The following is a 21458-nucleotide window of genomic DNA, read 5'->3' as shown; positions in this document are numbered from 1 at the left end:
CTACATTCGCCGCCTCACAGGGTAACAACGTCACTAAGCGCTGCGACCAAGTGCTCGGAGAAAATTTACACCTCTCGCAAGTTCTCTCGAAATGGACCAAGAACAACGCAATGTCCTCTCCCATCTTGTAGGGTTTAATCCACTGGTCCATCCGACATGGCTCGACATCGCTTGGTCTCACAAGGTTGTCCCCTTCGATACCCGCCGCTGCACGCGACTTCAGGATTTCAACCTGTATCTCAGCCATTTCTTTTTCGTGTTTTTGCTGTTGTCGCTCATGTTCTCTCAAGCGTTCTTCTCGCTCTAGCTCTCGCTTTTGCGCGTCCTGCAACACTTCCCAAGCAATCCGAATACTCTCATCGTCATTTTCACTTTCCTTAATTGCCTTTTGGATAGCTGGTTTTTTCATATTCTTGTCCACATCCACTCCCAACTCATCGCACAACAACAGCAGGTCTGACCTCGTCAACCTTCTCAGATCCATTTCAGCTGCTCTGAGCGGTGGTTCGAACTGTTTCCTTAAATTTGTGCAAACACTCAGTTGCGACAAATCACCCGATTCCCAGAACAATCAAAATTAACACACAAGTTTTGAAGTCTGGCGAATCAAAAGGAAAAAAACCACACGCTCACCCACGGATGCAACACCATGCCATTTGGTTCATCCGTCAGCTGCTCCCAGTTGCTCAGGACTTTCTGGGTCGAAGACTCCACTCTGTCTTTCTTCCCAGTTGCTCAGGACTCTGCGGGTTGGAAGGCTTCCTCACTCGCCGTACCCAGACGCTCAGTCCTTCCGGAGTCCGTTCCCTGTCGCTGAGAACTTCTTGGATCGAGGGTCCATCCTTACCGCTGCCACCAGTTATTGCATCCCGCCGCTGAGGTGCGGGAGTTGGCCTTGATTGACGCGGAAGTGCGATGAAGAACTTAGATTTATTTACAATATGAGCATTAATAAAATAGGGTGAGAAGACTGCAGATAAACATGGTTTCGGCCGGCAGCATCTCGTACGCTGCGGACCACGGCCAGGAGAACACACCCGGCTTTCGATGGTTGTGCTTCTTATAAAGCTTTCCCATACGTCACTTCCAGCCAATCAAGAACTGGGGCGAGATGATGTCAGGTTCGTCCAATTGGCAGTCCCAAACAGGTGGCGTCACTTTCGGCCAATGGGAGACCCAGAGCCTTGTTGCCGGTGGACTGCCCTCTTGCGTGTAAGAGCGCGCGCCTAGAGATGCAATGCGTCCTTTTCATCATGTTGCATCCCGGTGAGGCCATCGTCCCAGGATCGGTGAACGTGGAATACGAACCACCTCGGCTCTGGCGCGAAGGCGTCGCTCTGGGGATGACTCACACTCCCTTGCCTCTGTGGGAATGCCGCACTTATCCGCTGAAAAGCTGGATGCTGCAACGGTGCGCAGTTCGTATCTAACAACGCGTAGCCTCTGCCTTGCGCAAGCCGTGCCCTAATGTCTGGGAACCTTCCAAATTTGTTTAAAATCTTCTTATAGGCTCGAATGCTCCATGCTGCATGTATAAATAGGGACACGCCTTAGTGCAGATCAGATTATCGACGGCCGATGCTCTGATCGCCGCTATCAGCCTACAGCGTGTATTGCTTGCAGTGTGACTTTTCCTTTTCCGGGAACAGGTTCGCCCAAGCAAAAGTTTATTCTTTGACACGTCGACTGCTGCCTGTATCAACGTCACGAGCACGTGTCTATATTGTGCTGGGATGCCAAGGTGCGCATGCACCTTGGTATCCTCTGGGGCTTTAAAGCGTGAAGAAGTACCCGTTCACGCTGCTTCCGCGTATAAAAGCTCGTCTGGGCACCACCGCAGCGTCTTTGGATGCCAAAACGAGCAGTGCAGCAGGAGGATACTAGGGATGTCTGCGACGATCACAACGCTTCGCGGGCATTGTGCAGTTGCGGTGTTTTCAACTTCGCCGCCTGTGGATAATTGTAACGCGCCCTGTAAAACTAGGAGCCGAGTGAAAATCTGCGAGTAAGCAGACTAACAGCCTGTATTCTGGCGTGATGTCCACCTATTCTATTTCACGAACCTTATTTGCGTGGCACCCGACTGCGTTCAAGGCAGACGCAAGCTTTGTGTGGGGGTGCACTTAGTACCCGCTACATTTCAGCGCCTATTTTGAAGAAAATTTAGTGAAAGGTTGTGCCTTCAAGCACAAGGAAGCAGCGTGCTTTGCCACTTTCAACCTACTACTAAGCTTTAGTGCTTTCAATGGAATTCGTGCCTTCAAGATTGCAGGCTTCTGTCTACGAAAAGTAGTAAATGGTACGGTGTTCCTGGACAGCTGGCCAGAACTTCGTGCTTTCATTCCTGTGTTTGATCTCCCCAAATTTATTTGAACACAGGGCATCTGCACCGTTTTTTCACCGTGAATGTTCTTGTTTTTGGTGAAAATAAAGTTCTTTGATTGATTGATTGATTGATTGATTGATTGATTGATTGATTGATTGATTGATTGTACGGAATACATAGCATTGGCACGTAATTAAACAGTGCTCGCGCCGATTTCCCTTACGTCGCAGACGCAGGAGTAGCGCCAGCTTCAACAGCTAAATTTTTAGCATATGGTTGCACAGCACATCATTAATAAGATACAGCAGGATCCCGCCCATCGCAAAATCGGCTTCACTAAGAGTAGTACAGTTCCGCTTGTAAAATATCATACTTATAGTTTTAAAATCACGCAGATAGCTTCCAAAAGGGATCGATAAACGATATTGAAAGTGATGATTTGTCATTGCACGCTTTTGTGAGCACGACACGTGACTGTAAGGCCCGTCGCCAGGAATGAGTCAGGACAGTCGCCAGGAATTTTTTTCGGAGGAACCCACTTGCTGAGAGCCTTGACTATTTGAAAAAAAAACGCCTATTTTCATTACTTATTTTCGGTAGAATACCATGACTCATTAAAATTTCAGGGCGGTGGAGGCGGGCCTGTAGGGATCCCCCCACCCTTTGCTACGGGCCTGATTGGTAGAGTGCTCATGAAACAAAAATCACCTTGTGCGAAACTACCATCAAGCGTACACTAATTATTACGCGATGCATGTTGAAATGATGACTTGTCACAAAGCATTGTGCTCAACTTGTAATATGCGGCAAGAACACATCGTTTCACTCTTCCGCAAGCTGCATGCCAATTACGACTCACGCGTACGAACAGCTCGGACGTTTTTTACAAATTTAACAGCGTATGTACGTACCTGACGAAGCTGCTTCCGCAGCCTGCACAGCGCGTACTGTAGACATTGTGGACTTGCATGAGCAAGGTGCCCTTGACGTTTCACTAAAAATAGCAATAATCTACAGGCTAGAAAACAACGTAAAACACGCTCTCCGACGGAGTAAGTTTCGTAAGTTTCGCGGTTGCTTTGCGTAGCGTCTCGGGGGTGTTGATTCGCCGCGCTTGCGATAGATGGCCCGACGCGCAATGCAAATAAGGCGGCACGCGTTGAAATCGCTCCGTTCTCCTCTATACCAACTCACATAGCCGTTGTAGAACAACATAAGAAAAGTTGATCTCGCCGAAAGACTTCCGGGCGCGCGCACTGCCTCTCAGCCCTCACCGCTACGACCGCGCACCACGCGCGCACACTCTTCCGGGCACCGCCACTCCGGCCAGTCCGCTGCCAGCTCCCCTGCCAGCGCGTCGGTTGCCGCTTTTGTAGGCGCGATGTAGGCAGCACGCACAGTTACTGCGCAGCACGTGGCGCGATTGGCGTTATCGCATGACCGGGCGCGTAGTCCGTGTGTTTGTGTGTGTGTGTGTGTGTGTGTGTGTGTGTGTGTGTGTGTGTGTGTGTGTGTGTGTGTGTGTGTGTGTGTGTGTGTGTGCGTGCGCGCATAAAGTTCGTTCAGGTAAATTCTTGACACTTGCTGAATTGAAATTCACCAAAAGCTGATTCATCAGACACAGAGGACTAACACTCTGACATGAATGCATCCTAGTTAGTGATGTATTAAGTGGTCAAAGAATAATTTACACCGTTAGCAAGGGCAAGCACACTCCCATCATGATCTCACTGCCGTCGCCGTACGGTGTAGTTTCCGGAATATCTACGGTGGCTGCATTGCGTGACTTATACTAAACCTGCTGGAGCGGAAGAACCACTAGGAAATGACAAGCGTCTCAAAACCAGTCGATGCCGCCAAACTCTTCTTAGAGGGTACTGAGTGCACTGAACTCCCATAATGTATTTCCTCAATAAAGAGTTGCCTGCCGCACGCAGCACCTCATTGTGAGCTGGTTTGCGCACTTCTTCAGCTAAAAGATGACAAACGACAAGAAACGCAAAATGATGATCCTGTCATTAAGTACACTCGTCGCTTGATGTCTGCACGGGGAGCGAAGTAAAACTTTTATTTGCTAAGGCTGACACATCCCCTAGGGCGAGTACTTGGAGAGCGACCAGTGGCCGAGGAATCATCATCTTGGCTGCGAGCCGAATCTCATGCTGCGCGCAGAATCGTTCTCATTTTCTCGCACTCTGAGTTTGTTCTGCGTATAAGTATGCCAAAGGACACAGGCATTCGCAATCATTTAAAGAACCCCATTGAGACCAGCATGACTTTAACAGCATATGTTGCACGATTGGTGTTCAATTTTACAGCATTCACATTCGGTAAATTAGATGCACTGAGACAGTAATATATATTTGGCAGTTAAATTAATGTTTAGGTAACATTTAATTATTAATTTCTTTATTTCTAAAGACATAACCGATACGATACAAAGCATAATACATTCAACGCACAGGACGTAGAAATCTGCATGCTACAGAACCAAACCGGTGTTAGAAAGACAAAACATTTAAGCACAAAAACAGCAAAAATTTCCATAGCATAACAGCGATTACAACATGAAGTATGGCATAACAGTAAGCAACAGGAACAGTACCAGTAACAGTAAGTATTGCATAAAAATAGCAAGTTCGATTGTGTCGTTTAAACACCGCCTAACAAAGACAGGATACCATACACTTGGATGTTTATACTGTACGTAACAAAGACACGAGCTCGTGACAGTTAAATGCAAACGTAAACGTATCCGTTTCGATAAACACTCACGTCCTAGCTCAATATGGAAAAAAAAGAAAGCTAAGTACCCGACGTGTGGCGAAAAATGCGGCAACATTAATTTGTGCCGACGAGTGCGAGGCACCATCCGAGACGTGCTACACTAGCTTCTTCGCTCTGCAGTCCACTAAGGTGCCCGAATTTATTTTAGTGAGATGAACACTCCGCCTTTGGGACAACAATGCCAAATGATTTATTTAGAAAATCAGAATGCGTCGCACTGAAATGATGTAATCTATTATATAAATATTATCTTGTACTGCAGAAATTGTAGCCGTTGGCTTTTCATCTCGTCAAATAAGAACGAAGTGTGATAACACAGCTTCAAGAAACCGCATGCGCTCTTACTGCAGTTTCAATATCAAATAGCCTTTGTTCATGATGTTTGTGATTATACGTGTAAATTGTTTGAGGAATGCTTACTCTCATATTCAAGCATTAAAGAGGTGAATAATGCACTCTTTTTCATATTCTGAGTTATAACAATATGAAGTGAAGCAACACCACGTGACTGAGGCGAGGTTTAAAGACAAAGTGAGCTTAAGTGAGAAGACATGACAGAAAACAACTGCAAGTGCGCTACATATGTTTCTGCGTGCGTGCATAAGAAAGCACGGTACCAACGCAAAAGTTTGCTAGGAACTCATGGAAAACTCCACATTTTACACAAAATGTACACTCGAACGTGCAAGTTAAAATGCGAAGGAAATAATTTTTATCACTGCAGGAAACACGAGCAGTCTTGGTTGCCACACATATACCACCCTTCGGCAGGACGAACATGGACCTTGGGGCGTTCTGCAGGTACAGAGCTGCGCATTTTTGGGGAGTGTGAAGTCGCACACAGTGAGACTAGACTGAGGTAGGAACACTTTGCTTGAGCTTTCTTGCAGCCACGCTGTGCGGACGCAGGCAGATGATCAGTCGCTGAAAATGGAAAGCCGAGCACCGCTGAGTACACCAAATAGGCAACCTCTCGATGAAAAGCAGATGTGAAAGAAATTCAATTTTACGGCATTATTTCTAGCTAGCACTAGAGCAGTACGCCTAAAGGGAGCATAAGCTTGGGCATTTAAAAGTAGAAAAATAGTTTGTTCGGGCAAGTTTGATAATTTGTGTTAAATTTCTTAAATTGTTCTTAGGGCTTTATGAAAACACCCAGTATTGTTTTGTTATATCAAAGCTGAAAGTTTGATTTTGCGTATGATGAACTGCTATGGAAGGAGTCACAAGCATATGTTGAATCACCGCTTCTTAGAACCACCACAACTATGTTTCAAATTCATTTATTCATAGCTCACACAGCTTGATGGTAATGAAAGTGATGTCAGAGCAGTTACTGTATTTAGCAATTGCAGTTTACATATTTTTACAGAAAAAGGAAAGCAATGGAAGGCAAACCAAATGCGCTAGAAATGGATGCGAGAACACGCAAAACTGAGAACGTTAGTTCGCACATACACTTGTCGATGTAGGAACGCTCGTATTATATTTTACCTTAGCATACATTTGTAACCGTGTTATCACGGCTCTTTATCCCGGCTGAAATGCATTGTACAGATTTTTTGCATACAATGCAGGCTTTTCTAGACGCCTATACATTCGGCGATATTGATAAAGCACAACAAGAAATGGGAAGCGCTAGTAAATTGCGGTAATGTTGAGCGCTCGTGCTTTGCTCCTTTAGTCGACCTTTCATGTAGCGCTCAATATTTTTCACTTTTACTGGAGCGGAAATATCAGAGGGTGTTACTCGCTGTATGAAGGACGCTGTTTGCATGATGTTGGAGACGAAATCACGAATGCTGGCAACGAAATAACCGGCCACAGCATCAGGCAAATGAGGATAAAAATATCACCGAAGTTCGCGCTGTTGACTGCAGGTTGGTCATTGTGTTTAACACGAAAGTGTTTGATGCCGGGGTCTACCAAAACATTCATGACGTATTTCCGCCACGGAAATACGCCAGCAAAATGAGCGCCGTCAGATGGCACAGCAAAAGAACTATAAGAAAAAGTGCGGTTGACAGTAGTCGAACCCACGACCTCTCGGTCCGCGACGATGGCTGGCGGGCCTTTAACCATGTACGCTATAGCCAAACACAAGAGGAGGCTACACGAACGCGCCTTTTATCGTTCACACTTTCACAGTGGTCTTGGTTCGCGGGGTGGTGTCGCCGCCTGGAGTCTGCAGAGATAAGTAATGCGCGGCCTCCGCAATTAGCTCCGCGAACGAGCGTTGCTACGGCCATCGGTACATTTCCAGTAGAACTGTAATTTCGTCAACGCGTTAACACACCGCGAGGTGGCGGCTTTAGTCCAAGGCTCGCTCATAGCATTCCTCCATATTGAAGAATAGCTCTCCGACGCTCGCCTGGCTGTCGCGCCGCGTTCCCCGCTTCATAGAGTTTCCTAAAATGACCTAGAGGGAACTCTGGCGCTGCGATCGTTCAGCCACCATGGGAATGATGGGTAGTACACGGTTTTGCCTAGTCTTCGTGCTTGTGGGCTTCGAACGCACTTGCGGCTTTGTTTATTGCTATGTTTTGGTTTTCTTTCGGATAAAAGAATGGATCGTTGTGAACTTCGTGACCAGATTTGAATCGGTGAGCCTAAAGAAGTTAAAGTGGTGAAGTGAAACTGCTGATTTTTGCTGAACTTCGTTTTGCGACAAAGCGGACGCGGGTGACGCGGAGCCAAACGGAGCCGAAAGAACGAAGTTTAGACAAATCCGTGTACTACCCATGATTCCCATGCTGGCTGAAGCGCGATGCATTGCAGCTCCCATAGACACTAGCGCCAGAGTTCCCTCTAGTAAGTATTGTAGGAAACTCTGTGCCCCGCTCACCCTGTGAGAAGTAGCGGCCAGGCTAGAGGGAAAACACGACGCGCGTCGCGTTTCTCTTCGCGTTTCCTGACGCTTGAAGGCGTGCATGTCGAGTATCAGTGTTTACTGTGTGCTTCTTGATGCCATCTTTGCGCGGGATTCACCATATGCGGTGTCCATGTATATATTAACAACTTCAGCTACCGCAAGGGTTAAATCATGATCATTGGCTTTAGGCGTCGCGACGGAGATGTGCCACTAGGCATCAACATGGCTGCGTCCACATCAAGCGGTGCCATATGTGCCAAACAGACATTGAAAATCAGTTCTGCGGAATCCCGCAAGGTGGCGGGGGAATTAAGAAAGGGAAAATAGACAACCACCCATTTGTAGCACGAAGCCACAAGGAAATCAATACGGATTTCTCAGCAATAAAGCCTCTTAGTCGCCGAAAAATTCGTCCTGGTCCTGGGTTCGAACCCGGGACCAACGCCTTTCCGGGGCGGTCGCTCTACCAATTGAGCTAACGAGGAAGATAGAAAGTGGCAGCGCGAGGGCAAATTGATCGACAACTCTAAGCAACTGGTCACATGTTGAAAATCAGTTCTGCAGAATCCCACAAGGTGGCGGAAGCGTAAACAAAGGAAAAATAGACAACCACCCATTTGTAGCACGAAGCCACAAGAAAATCCATACTAATTTCTCAGAAATATAAAGCCTCTTAGTCGCCGAAATATTCGTCCTGGTCCTGGGTTCGAACCCGGGACCAACGCCTTTCCGGGGCGGTCGCTCTACCAATTGAGCTAACCACGAAGCTAGAAATTGGCCGCGCGAGGGCGAATTCATCGACAATTCGAAGCAACTGGACACATATTGCAAGTCAGTTCTGCGGAATCCCACAAGGTGGCGGAAGCGTAAACAAAGGAAAAATAGACAACCGCCCATTTGTAGCACGAAGCCACAAGAAAATCCATACTGATTTCTCAGAAATATAAAGCCTCTTAGTCGCCGAAAAATTCATCCTGGTCCGGGGTTCGAACCCGGGACCAACGCCTTTCCTGGGCGGTCGCTCTACAAGTTGAGCTAACCACGAAGCTAGCAATTGGCAGCGCGAGGGCGAATTCATCGACAATTCGAAGCAACTGAACACATATTGAAAATCAGTTCTGCGGAATCCCACAAGGTGGCGGAAGCTTAAACAAAGGAAAAATAGACAACCACCCATTTGTAGCACGAAGCCGCAAGAAAATTCATACTGATTTCTCAGAAATATAAAGCCACTTAGTCGCCGAAAAATTCGTCCTGGTCCGGGGTTCGAACCCGGGACCAACGCCTTTCCTGGGCGGTCGCTCTACAAGTTGAGCTAACCACGAAGCTAGCAATTGGCAGCGCGAGGGCGAATTCATCGACAATTCCAAGCAACTGGACACATTGCAAATCAGTTCTGCGGAATCCCACAAGGTGGCGGAAGCGTAAACAAAGGAAAAATAGACAAACACCCATTTGTAGCACGAAGCCACAAGAAAATCCATACTGATTTCTCAGAAATATAAAGCCTCTTAGTCGCCGAAAAATTCATCCTGGTCCGGGGTTCGAACCCGGGACCAACGCCTTTCCTGGGCGGTCGCTCTACAAGTTGAGCTAACCACGAAGCTAGCAATTGGCAGCGCGAGGGCGAATTCATCGACAATTCGAAGCAACTGAACACATATTGAAAATCAGTTCTGCGGAATCCCACAAGGTGGCGGAAGCTTAAACAAAGGAAAAATAGACAACCACCCATTTGTAGCACGAAGCCGCAAGAAAATCCATACTGATTTCTCAGAAATATAAAGCCTCTTAGTCGCCGAAAAATTCGTCTTGGTCCGGGGTTCGAACCCGGGACCAACGCCTTTCCTGGGCGGTCGCTCTACAAGTTGAGCTAACCACGAAGCTAGCAATTGGCAGCGCGAGGGCGAATTCATCGACAATTCGAAGCAACTGGACACATTGCAAATCAGTTTGCGGAATCCCACAAGGTGGCGGAAGCGTAAACAAAGGAAAAATAGACAACCACCCATTTGTAGCACGAAGCCACAAGAAAATCCATACTGATTTCTCAGAAATATAAAGCCTCTTAGTCGCCGAAAAATTCGTCCTGGTCCTGGGTTCAAACCCGGGACCAACGCCTTTCCGGGGCGGTCGCTCTACCAATTGAGCTAACGAGGAAGATAGAAAGTGGCAGCGCGAGGGCAAATTGATCGACAACTCTAAGCAACTGGTCACATGTTGAAAATCAGTTCTGCAGAATCCCACAAGGTGGCGGAAGCGTAAACAAAGGAAAAATAGACAACCACCCATTTGTAGCACGAAGCCACAAGAAAATCCATACTAATTTCTCAGAAATATAAAGCCTCTTAGTCGCCGAAATATTCGTCCTGGTCCTGGGTTCGAACCCGGGACCAACGCCTTTCCGGGGCGGTCGCTCTACCAATTGAGCTAACCACGAAGCTAGAAATTGGCCGCGCGAGGGCGAATTCATCGACAATTCGAAGCAACTGGACACATATTGCAAGTCAGTTCTGCGGAATCCCACAAGGTGGCGGAAGCGTAAACAAAGGAAAAATAGACAACCGCCCATTTGTAGCACGAAGCCACAAGAAAATCCATACTGATTTCTCAGAACTATAAAGCCTCTTAGTCGCCGAAAAATTCATCCTGGTCCGGGGTTCGAACCCGGGACCAACGCCTTTCCTGGGCGGTCGCTCTACAAGTTGAGCTAACCACGAAGCTAGCAATTGGCAGCGCGAGGGCGAATTCATCGACAATTCGAAGCAACTGAACACATATTGAAAATCAGCACGAAACCTTGTGGATGCGTGCTACAAATGGGTGATTATCTATTTTCTCTTTCTTAACGCTTCCGCCACCTTGAAGGATTCCGAAGAATTGATTTTCAGTATTGTTCAGTTGCTTCGAGTTGTCGATGAACTCGCCCTCGTGCTGCCAATTACTAGCTTCCTGGTTAGCTCACTTGTTAGAGCGACCGCCCCGGAAAGGCATTCGTCCCGGGTTCGAACCCCGGACCGGGACAAATTTTTCGGCGACTAAGAGGTTTTATTTCCGTATCCGGTAAGAGCGCTAATGTAAATGGGTAACTGTCTTACTTATGTTTAAAGTAATTGTTTTAGATGCGAAGCATCTCTTGCTCGGGGTTATGTCCCGCGGCGTTGGCCTGGTAGTCCGCACTCACACTACGCACGCGCAAATCTCCCCTTCCATCTCTCCAACAGCTGCGCGTTACTCTCTCCACTTCTCTCCAGCACCTGCTTGCGCTTCTGCGTTCTCGCTTCTGCTCTCGCGGCGCATCCACTACTTCCTCCTCTAGTCTCCACTCCTTTAAGTGATGGAGCGCTACGCGCGTTCAGTACAGCGCTTGCTTCGGTTGACCTCTCTGAAATGCGGGCTCCACATGCCGAAATTTTCTCCTGCGCAGCGCCGCGATGAGCGCCAGGGCATGCGCGTCCTCTTCCTCTCGCGCGCCTGTCGACCGCGTTTCCCGCTCGCCATTTGAGAATTAACGGCCAAGCTAGAGGAAAGACACGACGCGCGTAGTATTCCTCTTCGCGTTCCACGACGCGAAGTCAGTATCATGCCCGAAGTCGGTAGCATGCCCAACGAACGCCAACGGAACGCGATCGTGCAAATGCTGCGGCTTCGCATATCCTCATGGTCCCCTTCAGCGGAAGATGGTGTAATTTTTTTTAGTGGTAAGGAATTTTGATTTTGATATACTGTTTTCTGTTGTTTTATCATTGTCTTCTTCTTGCTCAAACATTTCACTGCATACCTTGCACACTTATGAATGTACACGTGTCGGCACACATGAATAAAAATAATCCGTGGTGTCCCACTGCGGCATGCCTCAGCTATTACTAATCATTATCCAACACAGAACCAGCTCTGAAAGAAAAAGGCCTGTTACTGCTGGCTTGTTGGTACGCACTGAAATTTCAAAAAACACGCTAGGACGCGACGTAGAATAGCACCTACAAGACAGGGTGCTCACTAGGAGCAACTAGCTTATTTAGTCGAAGCGAAATATGTGCTCTTGAAGAAGGAAACAATTACAAGAACGCACTCCACTGTGGCTCATGCACGAAAATTACAGCTAGTGATCAATGTATGCATGTTTTTTTTTTCACGAAGTCTAGGGAAGTGATGCTAGCGCGATGCGTTATTGCGGTATTGAATTACGTGGGCTTCGGGGATCTCTCTGGCACATCATTCTTATGTTTACTTAAACTCCTTGTATGATCAAAGTATGGCGTGCAACAAGGCATCGCACAATGCAGAGCGAAATTACTGGCTGTTACATTTTTCATGGAGCAAGCGCGCACTCGTAGTCGGTCGTTTAAGCAACGCTCTGTTGGCCCCGTGTATGACTTTCCAGAAGATAGCGCTATTCCATGCAGTATTTCCGATTCGCAGCAAACGAAACATGGTGCGTGCTTTTTTTCGACACGACATTGCAATAGATTCTTGCATGTTCATTCTGCCGCACAATCCACTTATACTCCATCTCAACGCTACCGTTCAGCACTACCAAGGTTACGGGGCGTAAGCAAGCCACACGCTTCCGCAGCAAAAGATAGTTCTATATATATTTACCTTACAACTGGTAAGGTTTAGAGATTTGCGCTTGTTTGCTACGTGTTACGTCCAATCGATGCGTGATTTGTTTATTCGTCTTCGAATTTATGTCATGTGCCAGTAATCGCTGTTTCAGGAACCGCAGACAACTGTGGTTACAAATAAACATGGCAGCGCGCATGCAGATGCCACCGCCCGCTTCGATCCAAACTTGCGCTTGCTATTCGGCCACTGCGCTGGCAGCAACAAATAAATGGTGAAATTAGCCATCGCTTTGTACGATCTCACGCTGAGGAGAATCAGCAGGTACATTTTGTCGTTATTTGCAAGACCAGCTGTTTGTTTAACCACGCCTGTTAAGCCTAGCGCACCGTGAATTTGATGATGGTTCTTGGAATTACCGCAATATAGTCGCGAATATATTGCTGTCGAAGCTTCAGCACAGTAATCTAAAGCAAATACAAGCATCCGTTCCAAACCTACGGGTCACAAAGCGTACGATGACGACTTGATATATTCGAAGCAGAAGGCACCGGCTGCGATACGTGGAGCCATTTCTTTCTTTCTTCAGCGGTGCCGTCTGTTCGCTTTACTCGCCTTATGCGTGCGAGCAGACGTGAGGGAGACGCTGAGTAAATGACGCGGCGCGGATGAATACATGTGGAGGGGTTAATCGCCCTTCCTATTGGCTAAGGGGCCCTGTAGCCTTCATAGTGCTGAAGGGAACTTCTCAGATGGAGTATAGTTTCTTGGGTGCGCTAGCAACAACTCAGACTCCGGCTCGAGCTGCAGCCTTCTTCAGTCGATGTGAAACTCTATCAATGTATCGAATGGCTTCCAGCTTCTTCCGTTCAATCACCACTGGTTCGTTCACTCGTTTACCCGTGCAGAGAGGCGTGCGCGCAGGGTGGGAAGGGGGGGGGGGGGCGGCCGCCGATCCTAATCATCTAAGAGGGGGGGGTGCAAAACCTGTCATACATTGACTAAGTAGGGGGCGGGCGCTGCGATGAACCTTCGCCCCCCCCCCCCCCCCTGGTGGGGAACGCTGCGCACGCCTATGCCCGTGCATACTGCCTTCTGAAGCGTTTCACACACACTGAACAACATGGTTGCGGGAAATCACACCTTGGTAAACTTGTCAGCTTGCGCAGAAAAAGAAGCGCCTATGTTATGCAAGCACGATCGGTTGAAGACATACCTGAGCGCTGATATGGCAATGCCCCTTTTCACGATCTTCGAATGGGTTGACGAAAACGGAAATGAATTCTTGTTTTGAGCGGGGCCAGTACATCCAGAACAAGTGTCCGGAGCGCAAGGTCGAGAAACCTGAGGCGGTCATCAGCAGATGTCTAATCGATGTGAAGCCCTTCGAAGTTTATTAAAACAACTTCCAGGTGAATTGACTGCACTCGTTTTCGTCTGTCATAACACGCGGACTACTCCACAAAAATAAAGAAAAAATCGTCGAATAGCCAGATACTTGCAGTCTCACTGCGGCTAGCACCTTGTCATATGGCTCCCGTGCTGGGCTAATCGTTGTTGGTACAATGAGAGACGGAGTGAATACCTGGCGTTGTACGTCCTAAAACCAGGATATAAATATGAGAGACGTCATAGTGGAGGGCTCAGGAAATTTCGGCCACCTGGGGTTCTTTAACGTGCACTGACATCGCACAGTACACGGGACTCTGGCATTCCGCCTCCATCGAAATGCAACCGCCGCGGCCATAATCGAACTCGCGACCTTCGGGTCAGCAGCCGAGCCCCATAAGCACTGCTCCACCGCTGCGGACGGGACAAGCGGATAGCAGTGAGTCTCGTGATGGTCATACTGTGTGGATCTTTGACTATTTGAAGATTTTTAAAAATTTCTTCGAGTGCGGCGCATCTTCTGACAGGCAAGAACAAGTGCAGTGCATCTTGAAGTTGTTTGAATCCACGTTAAAGGGCTTCACATTGACGACTGGAGAGCCCACTGATGACCGCCTCCGGTTTCATAACTTAGAGCTGACTTTACACCCCGGAAACTTGTTCTGGAAGTTCTCGGCACCCTCAAAAGAGAACTTATTGCCGTTTTCGTCGGCCAATGGAAGGTAGACAAAGGGCGCATTGCCAATTCGACGCTCAGGAATGCCCAACCGATCCTACTCGCATCAAATGGGCGCTAGCTTTCCTAAGCAGCCTGACAGGTTGACCAAGGCGGTATTTCCCGCACCCATTTATTTCAGCCTGTGGGAAACACTTCTGACAGAAACGCGCACTCGTAAACTACAGAAGGAATCTTAAGTGATTGAACGCAAGAAGTTGGCAGTCATCCCATGCATTCATGGAGTTTCCCGTCGAGTGAAAACTGCTGCAGCTCTCAGTTGTCTTCAGCGCACCCAACAAACCATGTAGAGTGTGTGGTAGAGTGTATGTGCAAGAATCTGGTGCAAGATCCTGCCCGATAAAGCCCGCACGACGTTTCGAGGAATGTCAGTGGGAAGCAGTGGATGACACACCGCTGTCTTGTGGGAAGTCATACACTGGGCAAACAGGCCGTTGCTTAAACGGCCAATACGAGAGCACGCTTGAACCGTGAAGAATGCAACAGCCAGTAATCTTGCTCTGCATTGTGCCAAGTGTTGCTGCACGCCGTACTCTGATCACACAAGGGTTTAGAAAAGATAGAAGGAACAACGCGCAATAAATAGCTTCGAAGCCCACGTAATTCATAGGCGCAATAACTCATCGCGCCGACGCGGCTTCCCTACATTTGATGGATAGAAACATCGATATTTTTATGACACTTATTGAAATTGTCGTGGATGTGCCTTGAATGAGTGCTTCTCTTCAAATCTTCTTATTCTCTCGGATGGTATATAGTCCGGTTCGGCGAAATAAACGCGTTTTTGTTAGTCAGCACCTCTGTCCTCCATCCCGGCCTTGCGCTGCTTTCAAGTTTCAAAGGCAGCTTCACTAGTGTCGCGTATATCTGTTCCCGCAAGTGCGTCTGCCGAACGTGTAAGCAATCAAATCACTTTAGTGAAATTGTGTGGTGGGACGGAACACGAAGAAAGAAGTGAGACAAACAAGCGCAGACTAGCAACTGGGTTTACTGAAATACGAAATCAGCCTTTTTAACAGTCTCAGCCCACATATGACATTTCCCCCTGAATGGTAACAATGGAACGGCTAAAAGCCACAAAAAGATGCACGTTAAGGAGTTAACAATGTAAAGTTAAAAGCCATCAACAAAGATACGTAACAGGCTATGAAAAATGTCACAGTTTCGCCGCAAGGGCGAAGCAATGAATGCGATAGCAAGGAACTAATGCTATACGAAGTGAGGCTCGCCAATGGATACTCTCAATTTGAACAGCGCTTCTGTTGCAAAGGGGGCCGAAGCAGCGAAGCAAACTAGCGTGCTTCAAGTGTCGAGCTGTGACACTTGATAGTTCGCGCTCATCTTCTGTTTGTTCGTTTGGCGGCGTCCCTGAGCTCGAGTGACATTCGTACGCGCCGTAACATGAGCGCGGACATCACGGCGAAAGCGTGAAACATTCCTCTACCCCTCGCCACGAGAAAACCGCGCGAGCAGACAGCGGAAGGGCAAGCTTCTCCCATGCGCAAATATAAGAAGAAGCGAGCGAGCTCGCCGACGACTTTTAAATGCGCCCGTCGGGCTCCTAGCGCCACCTCGCTGGTAATGAAGAAACGCTTATTATCGCCTCCTGTCTCTGAGTCCGTCCAGCGCTAAATGGTGTGTATATAACGCTCGCCGTTAGCTACGTGGAGGATCTGCGTTTCGTGGCGTAGTGGATAGCGCCGCTCGCTGCGGAACAAGAGGTCCCTGGTTCGATTCCGCGCTTCGGAAGCATTTTTCTGAGTTATTTTTCTTTGGGGCCTTTATATATATATACATACTTATACATATACGGTGCATGACGGCGGCGACGGCGACGGCGACGGCAAAATCCAGCCGAGACTGTCCATATAATTGCTATCGCAATAAAAAAGACGATGTGCGTGAGAACACACGTGAGGAGACGGCATAAACTCATCTGGTTATGTGAAGCACACATTTCAGTTAGAATGGGTGGCTGCTGCCGCCCTCTCCTTTCGTCCTGGTACGGAAAGCCTCTTATAACGTGCTTTCCATGAACAGAACTGTCGCGTCCTTGCAATTTGCCTCGCAGTCGCACTCCTGGCAGTGCGCTGGCAGATGCAAAGCTCAAGCGTTAGAAAACGGTCACTCATGCTCCCTTAATCGCATGTTGATGCATCTTGCACTCTCCCCTATACACGTGCAGAAAACTGACGTAAGCAGTCGCTCCAGTGTGGCTCCAATACTCAGTGAAATGTTTCTTACTGGTGTGAATAAGGTAATTGAACAGCCTGTGCAATATTGTGTTAAATTATTTCAATATGTCGATGATTAGCTGTTTTTTTTGTGAAACAAAACTATAGAGAAACGGATAAGTGTGTACTTGGACTGCTATGCCCGCATGGCCGAGGCAGGTGGTTTACATTAACATTTCATCAGAATTTTAGTACACAATTTTTAGATCTTGAATTAGAATGTAGGTTGTCTGTAGGAGTCGCCAGCCAAGGGATAGAAAATCACTGCCTAATCATGCATCGAGCCACCCGAAAGTCATCAAAATGAGGGTCGCTCTTCCCGCTTTCCGAACGGCGCTGGAAAAATGCTCTGTCCACAAAATAATGGATAGCTTCTCAAAGCACGTGGAAAGGCTAAGGAACGCTGGGTATCCCAGTCACGCCACGGACACAGTTTGCGGCGTAGAGTTAGTATAGACTGCAGAGAAAGAACTCTCCATAGGGCGCGTTCATTAAAATATCCGAGCACAAGGGCGCCACCATTGCACTACCGCGTGAGCGTTAGTAGTGACCAAGGAGTAGTGACTGAAACGCGTGCTGGACTTGGCGGTGGTATTCAGTTTTCATCGTAAATTGTAAAAGTGAGCTCACGTGGAGTACAGTTGTAACAGCGTGTCAACAGAGAGCGCAGAAGACAACGCACTGAGACTCGCAACTCAGTCAGAAGACGCGCAATCGGCCGCGATCTCGAACTCAAGTGGATATGGTGGCGGCATCTACCAAAAGTACCTGCAAAATGAAAACACAATGCACTGCGACTCTACCAAAAGTGCCTGCAAACGTATCTTCCTTCGCCACGAGTCTGGCCCAAAGTTTACGGCCTAAATAGCCCTAAATCTTTTTTTTAAAATATTGTAAATGAACAACAGACACTGGTAGAACGTTTCTAATTTGTCAAGATGCCCGCGTAATATCTATGTTGCCTGTATTACTAGCATTAAATAGCGCTATTTTCTGCCGGTCGCTAAATAATTGCAAAGGAATGAAAGACAATGGTAGCGTAATGGCGGTGTTTTTGTGGTTGGCGCTTTTTCGGCCCAGCTTTTTCTCTAGAGTCTGTACTAACACTATGGTTTGCGGTAAAATTGTAGGAGTGGTAGGAGTGGTAAAAGAAAAAAAAACATGTTTGATCCCTCCGTCATAGGAATCAGTATAAGACGAAAGCGAAACGTGTCCTTACAGAAGTATTGCATGTTTAATTTACATCGATATTAGAGAGCTTGCACAATGTCTATTGGTGTTTGGTAGCTATAGCGCCGTTTAACGTGGATGCACCCACTTTGACGCTTGGTGGTACATCTTTATCCCGACAACTGACTTCCATGATCAATTATAAACAAACCCTTGTGGTAGCTGTAGTAGTTAACGGTGAGAGTGTAATCAGAAAAAGCGGCTTGACAGCCATAGGAACGTCGCTCATAGGACGGAGAAGTTGGGTTAACGTCGCCATCCCGCGGCATGTTAAAGAGGTATTGAGCGACACGGCCGGACAAGAGGGAAACGCAACGCGCGTCGTGTCTCCTCTGTAGCCAGGCGGCGATTTTTCTCGGGGCGAGCGTAAGCGGGGAACGCGGTGTGCCACCATAGCGGTGTTACAGCCAGACGAGGCAGGCGCACTTCGCAGAGCTTTTTGGTATGGATGGATGCCATGAGCGAGGCCGGCGCTTAGGCAAAGGTCGCCACCTCACGGTGTGTTAAGGCATTCACAAAATTGCACTTCTACTGGAAGCGCGCCAAATGGAACGAACGCGTAGCAACGAAGCGTTACAAGTGTTAATCGCGGAGGCCACGGTCGTGATGCACTACCTCATCTTACCACTCCCAGAGGGCGACATCACCCCGCCGACCAAAAGCACTGTGAGAGGAAAGTGTGAGATAATATAGGTGCGTTTGTAAAGCCTCGAGATTGTGTGACCGTGGGGCAGTGGACAGCTTGCCGGTTGTTGCGGACCGGGAGGTCGTGGGTTCGACTCCAGTTGACGGAAATCTTTTGCCATCGGATTGTGTGCAATTTTACGTCATTTCCGTGACAGAAGTACGTCACTGAAGTCTTGGCGGACCCCGGCATACAACACTGTCTTGTTATAAAGGCATGCGACAACAAGCTAGCAAAAATGCAAGAAAGACAAATTTGGCGTTGTTTTATATGTTCACGGCCTTTGCCGTGAACATATGCCGTTTGAAAAAGATATGGAACAAATCTGGGGTAAACGTAGTTTTTTTTATTTTTTTCCGCCTCTCCTAAGCTTTCAAAGTGTGTAACCTCGTAAGTAAAAAGAAAGAAGTGCGATTAAATCACGTAAGAATGATTGCGTTATGCAACAGAGGAATAGCTATGTACCTTGCGAAGTCGGTGTGCTTCACCAGGTGACAGAAACGTATGGAAAATCGTATACAGAGCGCAAGATTCATCAACATGCTATTAAGGAAGTTTGAGCGATCGCTTGTCTAACGTCCCAGCTTTGCATCTGCCAGCGCACGACCGGGAGTACGGTTGCGTGACACAGACGTGACAGCTCTGCCCAAAGAAAGCAAGTTATGGGGCCGCAGAATAATAGAAGCTTTCCATATCAGGAGGAAAGGGGAGGGCGGCATGAGCCACCTATCGGATATTCTGACGAGGAATATGCGTACCTTTGCTACACAGGTCAGATAACCAGCTGAGTTTACGCGGTTTTCTCACGTGTATACATATATTCTCACGCACATCGTGCTTCTTTCGTGCCTTTTCATGGCCTGTTACGTGTCTTCTTTTTGTTATGGCTGTTAGGTGTTCATTGCTAACCTCTTACCGTGCCCCTTTCATGGCTTACAGCTGCTCCATCATTATCCCCCAGGGGGACATGTCATGCTGGCTGAGTCTGTTAAAAAGGCTCTTTTCTTCCTTCAATAAACGCAGTAGGTATTCTTCGCCTGTTTGTGTTCCTTTTTTCTTCGTGCCTCCTTCTACCACGCAGTTTGGCTAAAATGAATCCTTACCAACTTGCCCGACCTTCGACGGTGCTTATTGAAAGAATAAACAATTTGGTGGCCTTTGTTGATCATCTGCAACTATAGAAGAATTGATGTCTGGGCAAGTTGGAATTGGTTATGCATCTTTATGTGCTTGCGGTGGTGGAAAGGGCAAAACCTTCTGCGCGTAAATAATTTGAATGTAACTAGATCAATACATTTGACAGTCTGAATATAAGATAACAGAAGCGACACATACAAGCTTGAGCAAGAAGGCAGTTCGCGGGAAGATGGTGGCCTAAATTGATCAGTAGTTGAATAAAATATGTAGCTAGAGCCAATCTCTGACAAAGAGATGCATAGGACGAGATTGATTCACATCCTGTCATGTCTTTGTCTCGGTAGAAGATCCCTTACCTTAGGCGCGTTTTTGTGCGCGTCTTGCCTTAGAGGCAATAAATAAAATTCAATGGAACTTCGGGCATTAGAAAACATGCAGTCAAATCTCCGACGGCCAGAGAGCCGCCATGTGGCAATTGTATGGTCACTGTCTCCCCAGTTCATGACTTTTTCTTTTGAATTTCGTTACCACATCAGACCATTTGTTCTGTCAACCTTCAGCGAAGAATACAGCATCCTTGTTTTAACTTATATGGCATTGCAAATAAAACAACATATGGTATTCCTCTTTAATGCCACTTACTCTTTAGGATGCGGTCATTTGTTTCACAGCTCTTACCTGCTTCATGGTGCCTCTGGTTTTCAGGAAAGCGATCACAATGTAGCCGGGAACAAAACATATGGAAGACGCTGTCAACAGCCAGCCAACTGAAATGGACCAGGCAGGAAACTTATAGTCTTCCCACTCCAGGGCTTTGTAGCGGAGAACGGCGAATAGGAACATCATCTGTGTGAAATTAACAGGAATGCAAAATCAGTTAGGTTGTCGATTCATGTAACAATTGTATACTCACGAAAAGAAATAAGGGACTTATATAACTCCAGCACATACGCCAGTACAGCCCCGGAAGATGACCAAGCATTTCTTTGATATGTTGGGAAAAGCGGTTAGTGCCTGCAAGAAAGGAGACCAATTACAGGTAGCTGTACTATTCATTTGATTTCTTTTTTCCTAAATGCTACTAAACACATAGCATCATGTTAGGGTGATGAACAAAGAAAGAAAGGAAGCTTTGCATGGTCCGTTAAGCGGTTTATACTACGGGCATGCCTTTCACACTTAAAGTGATATCGTATCCACTCGGGTGTCAAGGTTCCATTAGATTCCGCCGTGTTTAAAATGTCCAGCACCAGAGCCCATTGCATGCTCTTCTTCATACTAGACGTCGTAATACACCGTCTACCGAGGTTTCCTGATAACGTAGTCAAATAGAAAGCTTTCTTTTTCTCTTTCTAACCGATATATGTACCTTGCGATACATATATATGTATATATATATATATATATATATATATATATATATATATATATATATATATATATATATATATATATATATATATATATATATTAGACACAATGTTAATGAGAACTAA

At 47.1% G+C, this 21458-nt stretch overlaps 1 protein-coding gene across 1 annotated transcript in view; it reads right to left on the bottom strand.

Annotated features, from left to right (window-relative positions):
* Positions 1-4865: 4865 nt before the first annotated feature.
* Positions 4866-21458, bottom strand: part of LOC119390948 (sodium-dependent serotonin transporter) — a 256502-nt gene continuing 239909 nt past the window's right edge. Inside the window, exons 11-13 of the mRNA XM_037658659.2 lie at positions 20876-20976; positions 20641-20808; positions 4866-6037 (exon numbers count right to left, since the gene is read on the bottom strand). Of these exons, the coding sequence (XP_037514587.2) occupies positions 5963-6037; positions 20641-20808; positions 20876-20976 (344 nt within the window). The 3' untranslated portion in view covers positions 4866-5962. The remainder of the gene's footprint in view (positions 6038-20640; positions 20809-20875; positions 20977-21458) is intronic.

The sequence above is a fragment of the Rhipicephalus sanguineus genome, chromosome 4 (assembly GCF_013339695.2).
Source record: "Rhipicephalus sanguineus isolate Rsan-2018 chromosome 4, BIME_Rsan_1.4, whole genome shotgun sequence".
Taxonomy (NCBI): Eukaryota; Metazoa; Arthropoda; class Arachnida; order Ixodida; family Ixodidae; genus Rhipicephalus; species Rhipicephalus sanguineus.
The sequence above is the reverse complement of the archived record's forward strand: the minus strand, read 5'-3'. Positions and strand labels throughout refer to the sequence as shown.